The sequence below is a fragment of the Psammomys obesus genome, unplaced genomic scaffold (assembly GCF_907164565.1).
Source record: "Psammomys obesus unplaced genomic scaffold, mPsaObe1.curated_primary_1811, whole genome shotgun sequence".
Taxonomy (NCBI): domain Eukaryota; kingdom Metazoa; phylum Chordata; class Mammalia; order Rodentia; family Muridae; genus Psammomys; species Psammomys obesus.
The window spans coordinates 1,718,452-1,733,449 of record NW_026594263.1 but is presented as its reverse complement, the minus strand read 5'-3'; the positions used below and the strand labels follow the sequence as shown (position 1 = coordinate 1,733,449).

At 37.1% G+C, this 14,998-nt stretch overlaps 1 protein-coding gene across 1 annotated transcript in view; it reads right to left on the bottom strand.

Annotated features, from left to right (window-relative positions):
- The window catches only part of Mid2 (midline 2), a 104,520-nt gene that overhangs the window by 22,033 nt on the left and 67,489 nt on the right, over positions 1 to 14,998 (bottom strand). The window contains exons 4-5 of the mRNA XM_055618377.1: positions 9,667 to 9,774; positions 7,840 to 7,988 (exon numbers count right to left, since the gene is read on the bottom strand). Coding sequence (XP_055474352.1) covers positions 7,840 to 7,988; positions 9,667 to 9,774 — 257 coding nt within the window. The remainder of the gene's footprint in view (positions 1 to 7,839; positions 7,989 to 9,666; positions 9,775 to 14,998) is intronic.

Genomic DNA, 14,998 nt, shown 5'->3' with positions numbered 1-14,998 from the left:
ACACACAATAGTAAAAGTCAAAATTTAATTGAAGCCACGTTTGTCTGATTCTAAGCTGTGTTTCCATAACCATGTATGTTATTTCTAAGTGTACATTTTTATATGTCAGCAATTCTTATGATTCCATGATTAATCAGACTTATCTGGGGGGTGGTTTTACAAAAATATTCAGGTTTCAGTCCTGTATCAGACCTACTGAATAACAGCCAATTAAGCTCCTTGTGTTTACAGATGGCAAGATGGAAGGAAACATTACTTTGCAGGCACTATGCAGGTTCTAGTGGCATAAGAGGCATGGAGTAGAGTAAAATAAAGAACATAAATTTTCTTAAAAAAAGAACATAAATTTTTATACTGAGCCATTTGTAAGGTAATGAGGTATTGAGCAAAAACATATACTCTGCTGCATATTTCTGGAAATGTAAATGTTTCGAGAATACATTGCATGACAGTATAAATAAATAAGAGATTAATTTAATACAATTGTTCGGGGTTTATTTTTTGGTTTTGTTTCATTTCATTTTGTTTATTTTTAAACACATTCTGGTGTACTTTAGAGCGGCCTTCACCTACCTATATACCTGAGGATAGCCTTACACTTGTGATCCACTTCCAGCATCACCTTAATATACACAGGGTTTTTTGTTTGTTTGTTTGTTTTGTTTTGTTTTGAGAGAAGGTTTCTGTGTGAAGTCCCAGCTCTCCTGGAACTTGCTTTGTAGACCAGCATGTCCTCAAACTCAGAGAGTTTCACCTACCTTTGCCTCTCAAGTGCTGGGATTAAAGGCATGCACTACTGTGCCTGGCTGGAAGTTACTTTTAAGTCATGACCTACACGATGAACACTTAACAAAGGGTAAATATGTTCCCTCTTGCTTAAATGGTAGAGAATGAAGCAAAATTGTGTAGAATATTATATGCTATGTTTTTAACTTAAACCTTTAACCTAAGAAAAATAAGACCCACTGGAGCAATTTAGGCAAAGGAATAATATGCTTAAATTTATGTTTCAAGAACACTTTTAAAGCTGTAATGGAAGAAGTCAGTCAGATGTTTTAAATCATCTAGGAATAAGCAGTAAGTGAAGTAGTAATGAGGCAGGATAGGAGGACAGGGAAATTATGGGGATTTCTGCTATAAGGAATCTCACAATAAATACCACATTTACAGTAAAAGGCATGTCTTAAAACCCCTGGGCATCCTGTGGACCCCTGGTTTTACCTTATCATATTGCAATCTTACTCAAGGCTCCTATAGAACCATTCCATTATTTTCTTTACCAAAAAGAGAAACAGAGACAGAGGAGGGGGTGTTCCCTTTGAAACACCTTGAGCTATATAAGTTCAAAAGCCTCTAAAATCTTATATTCAGTTACTGCTAAGGCATTCAAGGGGTATTCTCTCTTTAGAAGCTCACACTCATGCTTTTGGATGTGTCATATCCTTTTCCCAAGCACCTTTCTTTTTATTAACACCCATGTTCAAATCCATGTCAAACTCTTTTCCTAATGAACTCCAATTCTGCTTCATACTGAGTCAACCTGAAATTCTGTTTGCAGTCAAAAATCCTGGCTTCACTTGAGTGGAGGGCTCTGAAAAATACTCTTTGGACTGCTACAAGTGACATCATATTGCTTTGTCTCCTGCTAGAGTCTCAGTGTCTCTGACAGGAATAAGAGTGTAAAGAAAACTGAAAGGGGAGTAGAGGATTTATTAAGCAGTCAAAAATTTCTGGGGTGAATCCTCTAATTGACTGCATGGACAAGCACACGCACACCCACAATACACACACCCACAAACACACACACACACACACACACACACACACACACACACACTCACTCACTCACACACACCTGAAGAAAATCAATCTGATTCAAAAAACATGAAAAAAATGGCACCAGTAGTATGGTCAGCAGGTAATGGTGATTGTTACCAAGTCCCACTACCTGAATTTAATCTCCAGACCTCACACTGTGAAAGGAGATAATTGACTCCCATAAGTTGTCTTCTGACCTTACAAATGTGAGTCCACATTTACCCAAAGAGATACATAAATAAATGAATGAATAATAAATAAATGTAAATATTAAACAACAACAACATGAAAACAAGCCAGATGTGGTGGTGCATACCTGTAAGCCTAGAACTCAAGAGATAGCAGCAGAAGGATTTCCAAAAGTTTGAGGCCATCTTGGACTACAAAGGGTGTTCTAGGTCAGTCAAAACCTGGAGCTCATTTTTTTCATGTTTACTGGAAGCCAGACAATTCCAGAAATCTTCCTGTCTCTATATACTTCAGAGTTGGAGTTACAGGCACAACACTTAGCTTGTGTGGGTGGTGGAATCTGAATGCCAGCCTTCATGATTACACACCAAGTGTTCTTAACTACCAAACCATCTCATTGGCCCACTTCATGAAATTCTTACCAAGCAAATAACTGAGATGCATGTAATGATAACTACAAATGCACTTGACATACCATATGTAACCTAATTCTTCAACACTGGAGACTGAATTAAGTATTGATTTATGTGTGGCACATGAGCTCTGTGACCAAGGCATCCAACTCACAGCAAAAGTAAGCTCAAGATATGTCCAAGCCCTGAAAATCTCATCTTGAGACCAGCAGGAGTAAGGATTGATCCCTCCCTGTTCTGGGTCTGCATGCTCTGGTGTGTGTAGCCTAACAACCCCTACCTCTGCCACCCTTGTGGTCTTCATATAACCTGGTGGCCAGGTTTCAGGTTAAATCTTCCTATTTCCTCATAAGGACACATCTAGCTAGCGCTTGGAATTCCTCTCCATGCAAATGAAGTGATCCCCAGTACCTCATCCCCAGCCAATGATGTACATACACCCTGAAAACCCTTACCTACCTCCTCAAGGTTTATATAGCCCTTATTCTCCCTAATAAAAGGATGCTATTTTACTGACAACCATCTCAGAGTCCCCCTGACACACACACTGAGATCCTGCTAACCTGTTTCATTCCTTCAAGACTGTGCCTGGATGCCCCAAGAGAAGGAAAAAAAAAGCAGAATGGCATCTGTGTGTGTGGTGTTTCTGTGAGTGTGTGTATACTCATATATATATATATATATATATGAATATATATGCATATAATATATGAGTATGTATGATTATATGATATATGTACTCATATAAAACATGTTCTCATATATATAACAGATATTCTCATATGTATAACATATATTCTCATATGTGTAAGAAATTTTATAAGCTATCAAAAGTAAAGTTTTTCAATGATATGGAAGAAACTCTGATATATTATTTTGAATGTAAGCTATAATAGAGTACAGGGAAATTTGTATGTGTGTTACAATACTATATTTCTAAATGTTAGTGGTGTCTACAAGATTAAGAATGTTTAAAAAGTGACAATAGTGGGTATTGGACTTTCTTGTGGTCTGTGTTTCTATGTTTATATATTCACATCTCATTAAAATCTTTCAAAGCCTTGATCATCACATATAGAAAGTGTTGAAGGGGCATATCTTTCCCAGCTAAAATTTCATTTTATATGAAGTGAAAGTACCTTAATACAATACAATGAATAAGGATGCGGATGAATTTCAGATTCTGTAGGAGAGCATGGAAAAAGATGCTTTTATTGGGTAGGGTGATTCTCAAGTGGTATCACTTAGATAGCTATTTTTTCCATGCACTTGAGCCCATGAAAAGACTGACATAGCTATTTGGGAATCATCAAGACAGTAGTTGATTGCAATTAAATGGTAACTGAAGCCTTAATAGCTAATGGATTTGTAAGGAAAACTGTGTAGGGAGAGAAGAGACTTTCCTAATACTGAATCAGGAAGAACAGTATCATTAAGGAAATAGATCAAAGAAGAGCTGCTCTCAATGGCAAAAAGAAAGAGAGGAGAAGGAGGGGGGAGAGAGAGACAGAGATAGAGAGAGGGAGAGGGAGAGGAGAGAGATCAAAGTAAAGCAGACAGGTAATGGAACTTTTCATGAGAGACAAAACAGGGAGATTGCAAGTAAAAGTAGTCAGTAGGGACATATGCTACTGAGATACCAATGAGATGAAAATGATAGATGAAAAAAAAAAGAGCATCTTTAATATTTAGCAACAAGGTCTTCTTTTGGTGACCTTGAAAAGAACACTTTCAATAACGTGAAGATGGGAGACAACATTTCAAAGGCCTACAGAGTAAGGACAGTTAAATATAGTGCTTTAAATATATATATTTCACCTCTGCTTTCCTAAAACCCCATGGAAAAGAAAAAGAATAAAAACTTATCTAAACCCACAAAGACAAAAAGAATGAAACAAATATATGCCAACAACTAAGAGACTGTCAACAAATGTTTGGAAGTAGAAAAGGACAGATGTGCAGTAACTAACAACAGACCAGAGAAAGCTGGACTAGGAAGCCCACAACATCAAGCTGATTTAGTAACAGCTTGAAAGTCTGCATGAAGACTAGCTAGAGCTCCAGATCCACTCAAACAGTCTGATCTTTCTTCAACCTAGCAGGAGACGTGAGGTTGACTTCGGCAGAGTTTTGACATTAAAAAAAAAAAAAAAAAAAAAAAAAAAAAAAAAAAAAAAAAAAAAAAACAAGAAAGTCGCAGTCTCCTTCCCTGCTCTGGCTCCTAGAATGCTGACAGCAGGACTTGTAAGCCTGCCCTTCCTCTCCCTGCACACACACAGACACACCCATCCCCTGCACCAAAAACAGGAGGTTACAGGATTCCTGCTAAGGAAAATGGGCTCAAAATAAAACACCTACAGTACTGACAGTTGAGATCCCACAATAAAAAAGTGGCACTCGGTTTTATAATCCTACAGTGAAGTTCACCAAGCAACAAATTACCCCCACCCCCTCACAGCTTCCCAGCACCTTTTAGTGAGTGCTGAAATTTAAAGAAAGTCAAAAGTTTACTGGGTATTCATAGTATTCAAGGAAGTACAGAAAGTAATGTAATGGGCCTGGCAGGAGAGGAAATATTATACAGACACTTGTGCCTTTCCTTTCAGCTATCAGAGGACTGAAATAAGAAGTCTCCAAGAATTATCATTTCCCCAGGAATCCCATGCTGGGGCTAGCGAAAGGCTTAAGTGCTGGTCCCAATCAGAGGAGAAACGTGATATTTTAACTTAATATGTATTTCCTGGCTTCTGTTTCATCTTTTCTATAACATTGTAAGACTGAAATAGAATGGACTGAAAGAAACTAGAAATATTTTTATGGTTTGGCTAAACTGGTAATAAATTAATTTTTATTTATCAACAACTTGTCCCCTAAATTATTTTTAAAGGTGGCATATTTATGAATCTAAGTGCACACAACGAAGGAAGAAACTTGGAGAAAACCAAAATAATGCAAGACTTCTTAAAAATAAGGAAACAATTTATATGTAAAAAATAATAACAGAATGTTAAGAAAGAAACAAGGATCAATAAAATTCTCTAATGAGGGTTGAGAGATACACTACAGGATAGCTCCAAGCCGATTAATACACATATAATTGCAGTCTTAAAACAATCAGAAAGCAAGATAACATTTTTGACAAAATAGTTACTGACAATATTGCAAGATTTTCAGAAGTTAATATCTAAAATATCAATGTCAATTTTATATCAGTAGGAATACCTAATAGAATTTCAATTGCTTGGCATTGTTCCCAAAGTGCACAATATTCCTTATATTTGAACCCTGCCTCTGCTAGTTTGGTGATTTTAGGCAAGTTACTTAAACTCACTAAACCTTGTGGTCTCATTTGTAAAATTGGAAAATATTAATATCTGCCTTATAAAAATTTTGTAAGGGTTCTTTGTATTAATACTAATAAAGGGGTAAAATATGTGCCCAACAGAAAGTAAGTTGTTATTGTTATTATAAATCATCATTATTGGAGAGCAGAAACTCGATAATAGAAGAGTGCTGTTTCTGTCAATATGATTTTGCTATATTTTACATTCTAACTATGTACAAAGTGTCATTTTTACATAAACAAGGTATAACACTTAATGAATGTAAGGAGTGATGAAAGCAGTTTTCTGCAAGCATGAAAGAAAGAAAGAGAGAAAGAAAGGAAGAAAGCAGACAGGAAATACAATGATAACTAGAGGGGATATGAGGTAGAAAAAAATCATAGGGTTTTTATTTTGTTTTTAGGCTATAGAGCCATGAGTGGGATTAAAAGTAGATGTGAAACCAGCAACTCTATGAAAAACTGAAGATAGAGAAACAAGGATGAGTGCAGCCAAATCACAAATAAGGGGGCAACTCTTATTATAACCAGAAGGAAGGTGAAAGTAATGGATGTGGACCTAACTATGTCTAGAAACTTGATATGAGAAGTTAAACATTATCATTTTATACTTAACCATTATCTATACAATTTAGTAAGCATGAATATAAACATGGCAGAACTAGCATTTACGGTGAGTACAAAAGATTTAAAATAGCATTGTGGACAGAGGTTGATAAGAACACTGACCATAGGGACACAGAAAGATTTCAGGTCAGTACTGTGCATGAATTATTGTGATATATCGTTGGTTGTATGATTTTTTTTTCACCGTACAGATGTGGAAAAGGTGGGAATAGTTGAACTGGTTCAGGTTTAAGATTTTTTCAGTCTGATTATGTAAAGGGCAATGGGAAAGGGGATTGGGAAAGAGAGTAGCTGGAGTGACAAATCACAAAGCCAAAATAAACTTAGAACAATGTAGAGCTAGGTCACTGGTAGGAAAGAGGGAAGTCTATGACTCAAGATTTAGAGATCTCAATAAAGTGAAGAAAAATATATTTGAATTAAAAAGAGGTTGTGGTTAGAAATTGTGATGCTTTTAGTTTATGATTGTGTGATTTTGAGTGATATTGATGAGGTGTGGTCCACGACTGAGTGAATGAAGTGGATCTGAGTTCGGAATCTCTGGAGAAGATATTAGAGAAGGTGGATGGCTAGGTGGTAGGAGTATGACGTGGGTCAGCTGTCTAAGTGAATCCACCTAGAATGATGACATACCAGTAGGAAGAAGATTGTGAGCTTAAAAACTAAAGTCTCTAATGAATGAGAAGAAAATGTGTAAAGAAGATGAACTAATGGTCTACTGTAGCCCTTTGAAGAATTGGTGGCTATGCTGGACAATGATTTACTTTAGAGCATAGATTCTGGGCCAATAAATAGACTATTAGTAACCCATGAGTTCTCTGATATACTGGAACAAGGTTCATGATATTAACTTTCAAGGCACCAAGTGATTAAATAAAAGCCAAATAATTCTCTAAGGAATTCATGCAAGAAAAACCTAAGCTTAAAGAACAAAAACTATACATACACACATGCACATACAAGCAGCAATAAATGAACTCAATGGATCTGGTAATAAAAATCACATGAAGTAGGGAGAAAAAATTACTGTGTTGGATATGAGAGGAATTGGAGGCCAGAGAGTGGGGGTCACTTTGATTAAAAAAAAAAAAAAAAAAAAAAAACTAAGCATGCTAGGCTTAGAAAAGGCATATCCTATCACTGTAACCCTGGGTTTCTCTTCCTACACACCACAACTATCACAGATTGCTCAAGACCTAGCAAGAAACTAAAGGCAGGAGGTAGCCCTATACTTGGTTATGCATTAAAAGAGCTGGTGGGCAGCAAAGACAGAGAAAAAGGATCCAGAAATCTGCAGGGTAATTTATCACCAAGTCTCAATAATTACCTAGCTGGTAAAACTCTTCAGGTGGCAGCTACTACACAATGCCTGGAGAGAATTAAGGAACTTAATGCCACCCCCTTTTCACAAGAGCAGTCATTTCAAAAGAACATAAGGAGCATATATACCTCTCAGCAATATTTTTTGCAGACTGCAGGAACCGTGCTTGGTCATTTTCTTTTAGGATATGTTCAGCTTGGTTGATGAGAACTGTTGACCGTTCAAGACATTGGCGGCAGTTAGCAACCTGCTGTGCCAACTTTCTCAGTTTCATAACCTTAAAAGAATCGGTAAGAGAAAAGATGAGAGAAAACATACCGTGCTTAATTTAAAACAGTAAAACAACATGGAGATCTGCAACAGAGATTCTAAAAATAAGGGTTATTAATCCAATGACCCCTGCACCAACTGTTCACCTTCTCACCCTGGCTGCTAAGGTTCATGTCCAATCTATAAGTTGATCACTCCCATTGTACTCAGCCATATACTGCTATCTACATCCTCTTTGTATTAATAACATTGTTTTGATTATAAAAATTACAGCATGCTAATTATAGAAAATTTAAAATACAAATGTAAAGAGCAATTCTACCACCTAGAGATCACTATTGTTTATATTTTATTGGTAATATATTTTTGTACACATTTAACAAAAGTATCTCATTTTTATTTATGAGTAGCTGCACTTACATATACATATTTCTCTATACCTACCACAATGTATTCTTGGAAACTTCAGTTCATGTTAGCTGAAACCACCCAGCATGGCACAAAGTATTGGTCATCAAATGAGGTACTCGCAATTTTTCACATTGTACCCACAGCATGGGCTCATAATCACTATCATTTACCAGCAGGTCCACAAACCTAAAAATGTACACGGAGACTTCCACATGACCTCTTTGACCCTTACTCTTCAGTACTCTGCTTAGAAATCTGTAATTCAGCTGGGCATGGTGAAGCATGCCTTTAATCCCAGCACTTCAAAGGCAGAGGCACACAGGTTTTTATGAGTTCGAGGCCAGCCTGGTCTACAAAGTGAGTTCTAGGTACAGCAAGGGCTGTTACAAAGAACACTGTCTTGAAAAAACAAAAACGATAGAAAGAAAGAAAGAAAGAAAGAAAGAAAGAAAGAAAGAAAGAAAGAAAGAAAGAAAGGAAGGAAGAAAGATGGTTCTTTGACTCTTCTTTCTCGCTTTCATCGATTATATCTAATAAATTGAATGAAACAATTTTTCTCTCTGGCAATTATTATACTTTTCCTTTCCATGAGTTCTATCACTAGCTGGTTTACATCTTACCAGAAATAACTGTATGGCTCCAAGTGGTCCTTGCTTCACTGTCATGTTCTGATGTACCATGCACATCTCTACCATACCAGATTGCATCCTTTCACAGAATAACAATAGTTTCCCAACACTTTTCATAAGTCCTAAGCAGTCAAGATGTCAGTTACATTTCTTCTATAAGCTAGACCCATATTTCTAGCATTATTTGTTTTTAAAATATGGGGGAGAAGGAGAGCCTAGAGAGATGGTTCAGTGGTTAAGAGCAATGATAACTCTTCCACAGGACCTGGGTTCAATTCTTATTGCCCACTTGCCAGCTCACAGCTGGGTTTAACTCTAGTTCCAAGGGATCTAATGGCCTCTTCTGGCCTCTAAGGGTACTGCATGCATGTGGTGCACATACACACACCCAGGTGTGTGTGTGTGTGTGTGTGTGCATGCGCGCCAACAGCCAGGTCAAGATAGAAAATGTTTACATCACTCAGAGCTGCTGTCATTTTCTATCAGACTCATAGCAAAGGCCAAACATTATTTCATGTTACCTCTCCCCATGACCACATTTCCCTTTGGTTTTATGATTCAATTTCAAACTGCAATCATTAGGGATGAACTCTGACTTTTGGGAAAAGTCACTGCACCTTGGCTTCACTGAAGCACATGCTTTACCTTTGTCTCTTTGATTTTGACAGCAATCATTTGCTTCCTCTGCTGGATGATCTCTACCAACTCATCACATTCTTCCATAAGTTTTGCCTCATGCATAGCAGTATTCACCTGCCAAGAAAGTCCACAGTATTATACAGTGATCATTGCTTTTGTCCCCTGCTGGCTCTAAAAGGTTCGGACTGACAGCTAAACATGCACAACTTCTTCCATACCTCCCTCGATACGATCCACTCCTAGAAGAAGAGTAGAGATGATGATATTAATGATGCAAGGGCATTGAAGCGCCACAGATAGGAAGCTCTCCAGGCCTCTGCTAGGTCATGATGGTTAATGGAAGGCTGGGCAGAAGGACAGATGAGATGGGGGCATGTTATTCCCACTGTGAAAATCCCTTTACTTCATCCCCCTGTCCTCCTGCTGTTCTTTGAAAAGAAGGCAAGAAGATTCATGTATCCCAAAGAAAGAAGAGCCTCTTCCACATGCACGATGATACTAAGATTATAGTGCAGCAACATATTTCTACTGTCTTACAGCATTTTCAGTTTTCCTTGTTCCTGTCTGATTTTGAATATGTGAACGTTCAGATAGATTTTTCACATTAAACATATGTGTAGATATTTTTCACATAGTTGTCATAATATTTTACTCATATTTCTTGGCTTACAGAAAAATTTCTATCCAATACCTAAATATGTTTCCTATTTTGAGATACAGTCTACAGCAAAATATCTCTGCTGCAGAGTCAGGATGGAGTTGAATAAAAAGCCACTATTCACTGTCTTTCCATGGGCAGATTTCTTCATCTCCGCTTCTCTCCTTCTATAGATATTGAATGATACAAAATCCCCAGGAGGTGCTAAAATGAATGCAGGAAATCATGAGATTCCCAGGCATAAAGAAAAAAGAAGAGACGAGGAGCTCACATATTTGAAGCACTCGGCATGCTGAATACTACACACAAAAGTAGTTCCTGTATTAAATTATATAAGTTTTTAATACAGAAGCCATTTTTCTCAGTTCACAAATGCACAAACTGGGGCTCTGAAAATTTTAGTAACTTGTTCCGTATCACATTGCTAAGTAAGTGGCAGAACCATGTTTCAAATTTAGCTCTGTTAAATGAATCCCTGGGCTAGCTGAGGAGGGACATTGACAGGGGCTGGCAAACAGGGTTCAGTTCCATTTCACAGCACATGGAGCAGTGACACAGAGAAGCACAGTCATCCCATGAGTCTATTCAAGGATCACTTGACTAGGGCTCTAGAAAGATGGGATTAGACAGTGGTTTTCTTGAGAGCATCAAAACTCAAGGAGCTAGAGGTACTGTATTAGCTCGGGAGGAGGGGTTGTATTGTCAGTCATTCTATCTCTTGAAAAGATTCCTCTACACACAGTGTACTGAACCCTGTTATCTCCTTTCTCTTTAGGGTCCCTGCTGGATATTTTTTAATGTTTTTATTAATTATTTTAGAATTCTATATAATGTATTTTGATCATATTCACCTTTAATTACTTCCCCTAATTTCTCTCAGATCCATGCCTCTCCTCCTCAACTTCTTGTCCTCTTTTCAGAAATTAAAAAAAAAAAAAAGCCCCTTGAGTCCAATTTGTGCTCCCTATGTCCTTCCCTGGATTATGGTCAACCTGCCAGAGGCCACACCTTTAAAAACCAGACTACTCGTTTCTGAGAAGCCATCAATTGAACATAGTTACTCAGTTCCTGCTGGATAATTTTATGTTTCTTTTTTAAAGACTTAGAAAGGTTTAACATGCATGAGTGTTTTTCCTGCAGGTTATGTATGTATGGTATGTATGTATGTGTACAACGCATGTGTCTGCTGCCCTGAGAAGTTAGAAGAGAATGACAATTCCTCTAGAACTGGAGTTTGGCATGGTTGTGAACCAATATGTGGTAGCTGGGAATGGAACCCAAGTTCTCTGCTAGAACACTTAGTGCTCTTTACCACTGAGCCATCTATCCAGCCCCAATTTTATGTTTCTTATTTAACTAAAATGTTTGCCATTGAATGATAATATTACTTTTCTTTATTACCACGTTCTAGAGGAATACAATAATGGCAGCTTTCACTTATTCTAAATGAATACTCCCTCTGGCCCTTGTCCACTTTTTATTTCTTCTCAGACTATTCTCCCTTTCCTTAAGTTATTTCTAGTTTTCCAAGGTATACATCATACCATCTCAAGGAACTCTCATTCCTCTGACAATGAGAGATTTATCTAGTTCTCGCAGGGTCATTGCTTAGAGACCTAGAAACAGACATTTCTCAATAAGAATTTCTGTTTTAGGCTGCTGCTGGTATAGCAGAGAACAGCATGGTACTTCATTACTTCTAATTTAGTCCTTGGACTAACCTTTACAGAACACTCATGGTGTACTAGGCACAAGTGTAATTTATTTATATTTATCATATTTCAATCCCCCAAACAATCCCTTGTGGCAGGTATCAGTATTTCCATTAGACAGATAAGGAAACATGAGTCCAGAGAGACTGAGTGACTTGTTCAAGCCTACATAATTAAGAATGATGGAGATGTAGTTCAGTTCCAGGAGGATGACCTCTAGAGTGCATATTTTTAACCATTATGCATCCTTCCTGTCTAGCCCACTATAACAACATCCATCTTTGGTTTCTGATAATCATTATCATTTTTGCACTATCTATCTTTATTCTGACATCCTTTTTTCTTTAATCATTTCAGACTTATTGTGTCTCTAAAATACCATGAATTTGCACGCCCTATACTTTTTCCTGAGGTTATCCTTTTATTTGGCAAGGCATGTCCTCATTTATTGAGCAAACTTTTATTTATCTTCCAAGGCCAAACTCTGTAAGCATCCCTTTTTTAACTTTCCCCCCCCCCCCACTGGTAACTATATAATTGGTCATTCCCCTACTTAGATTTACATAACACCTTCTACATGATTCTGTGATGCTGATTACTATTTTATATCACTGTAAAGTGCATTAGAGTGTCTTCTCCACTTAAATATGAAGTCTGGAGGCAGAGATTTTGTTTTGCTTATCTCCAGAATAGTGAAAGGCACATAGTACCCATATGTCAGTATCTGTTGGAGTGAGCTGAATGGTAATTTCAAAAGGGGCAATTTTTACTGCTTGTTTGATATGTTCAATTGGCTCCTCTGTGTTAATATAAAGTCTGCATATGTATCTAAAGATGAAATTATTATCTTCCCTCCATGTCTACTCTCCACTTCTGATTTACTGTCTTTTGTCAATAATGTTATTACAGCTACTTGAGTTTAGTAACGTTTTTTGAAAAAAGGGTTTTTTAATTTATTTTAATATTATAATATAATTACATAATTTCCCCTTCCTTTTCTTCCATGCTATCTTTCCCATATACTCCCTCCTTACTTGCCTTCAAATTCATGACCTCTTTTTTCACTAATTGTTGTTACATGCAGATATGTATATACATCTATAATCTTCAATACAATCTGCTCAGTCTTTATAATGTCACCTGTATGTATATTTTCAGGGCTGACCATTTGATGCGCACTTACCTGTGGATGACTGTTTCTCCTAATCTTAGCTTTAATTAGCTTTCTGTAGTTCTTTATGTAGGGTTGAGGACTCATAGTTGTCACCCATCCACTTTAGCATGTCTATTGTTCTTATTCAGTTCATGTTCAGGCAGTCATGCTGGTGAGACTTTATGAGTGTAGCATCTGAGATCACTAGAAACAGTCCCACAGCAAACTTGTCCCTCATAATGTAAGTAATTCTCAACAGTCCCAAAGCCTTTCTCTATTGTCATTTTGATCTCCCTAAAGTTCCTCTAGTAATGAAATGAGGATGTGAGTCAAGTTGCCAATATATTGAGTGCTTTGTGACTCTTACCATACTTTTGAAAAGGTCATTTTAACTAAGCTTTCTGTTTCCAAAATCATTCTTTTGCCCTGCAGCCTCGTAACTTTTCCTTTGCTCCCTTCATCAAACATTTATTAAGCATCTTTTGTGATATACATTATGTATGCTAAGGCCTTGTCTTCAAACAATTATCAATCTAGATAAGGAAGGAAGGAAGGATTGTGTGTGTGTGTGTGTGTGTGTGTGTGTGTGTGTTCGCGCACAAGTGCATCTGTGTGTAATACCAATCAAGGTAGCATAAGCTAATTACCAATTGAGTCATGCCAACTCTAAAGACAAAACTGAAAGGAAACACAGCACTCTCAGTGAGCAAGTGAAAAGATAACGGAATACAATGGGTCTGAACAGGATGGAGATTTGAAACTTAAAAAGGAAGGAATTTCAAACCAAACAATCAGGTTTGAATATGACACCATGTCAACAACTTTATTCTTTATACAATATTATATTCTTGAAAATATTGTTTTTATAAAGATTTATTCATTTTCAGGTATGTTCATGTGACTGTGCCTGTATGTGCACTTTGGTAGAATACCCATACAGGCCAAAAGAGAATGTAGGACCCTCTGGAACTAGAGTCCCAGGTAGTTGTGAGATGCTTGACATGAATGTTTAGGAACTAAATTCCAGTCTTCTGAAAGAGTAATAAGCTATCCTAACCACTGAGCCAACTCTCTACAAAATATTCTTGAGGGAAAGGAAAGTAAGATGATGGATATCCTCATTTAACTTTTTTAATGGAAATAAAATAGCATTGCTTTGGTGGGGCTAATAAAGAACTTAAAGGTGATTTAGGAAGCTATTGATGTGAACAAGACAAGCCAGACATGAGAAACCACCTCATGATGGTTAATCTTCATTGCCAACATGATTTGGTTTAGAATCACCCAAGCAACACAGCTCTCATTGTGTCTATGGGGGTGTTTCCAGAAAGACTTAACTAAGGAAGAGAAACTCACCCTGAGTGTGGGCATCACTATGCTATGGTCTGGGGTCTTAGACTGAATAAAAAAGAGAGAGAGCCGAACATCTGCATTCATCTGTCTCTGCTTCTCGATGGCTGACACAATATTACCAGCTGGTTCACATTCCTGCTGCCATTCCTTCTCACCTACTATAGACTGTATCCTCAAAGCATCAATCAAAACAAACACTTCTTTCCTTAAATTGCTTTTGTCACGTATTTTGTCACAGTAACAAGAAAAATAACTAATATACTTTCTTTGCTCAAAAATCTTCAATTAAACAAGATCCTTGAAAAGAGATTTTTTTCCCCACTACTTTATTCCTTCCATTGTGCTTGGCACAGGGCCTTGTACAAAATGAATACTTACAGAACATTTGCTGACAGAATTGGCCCAGAATATATACATACATACATACATACATACATACATACATACATACATACATACATA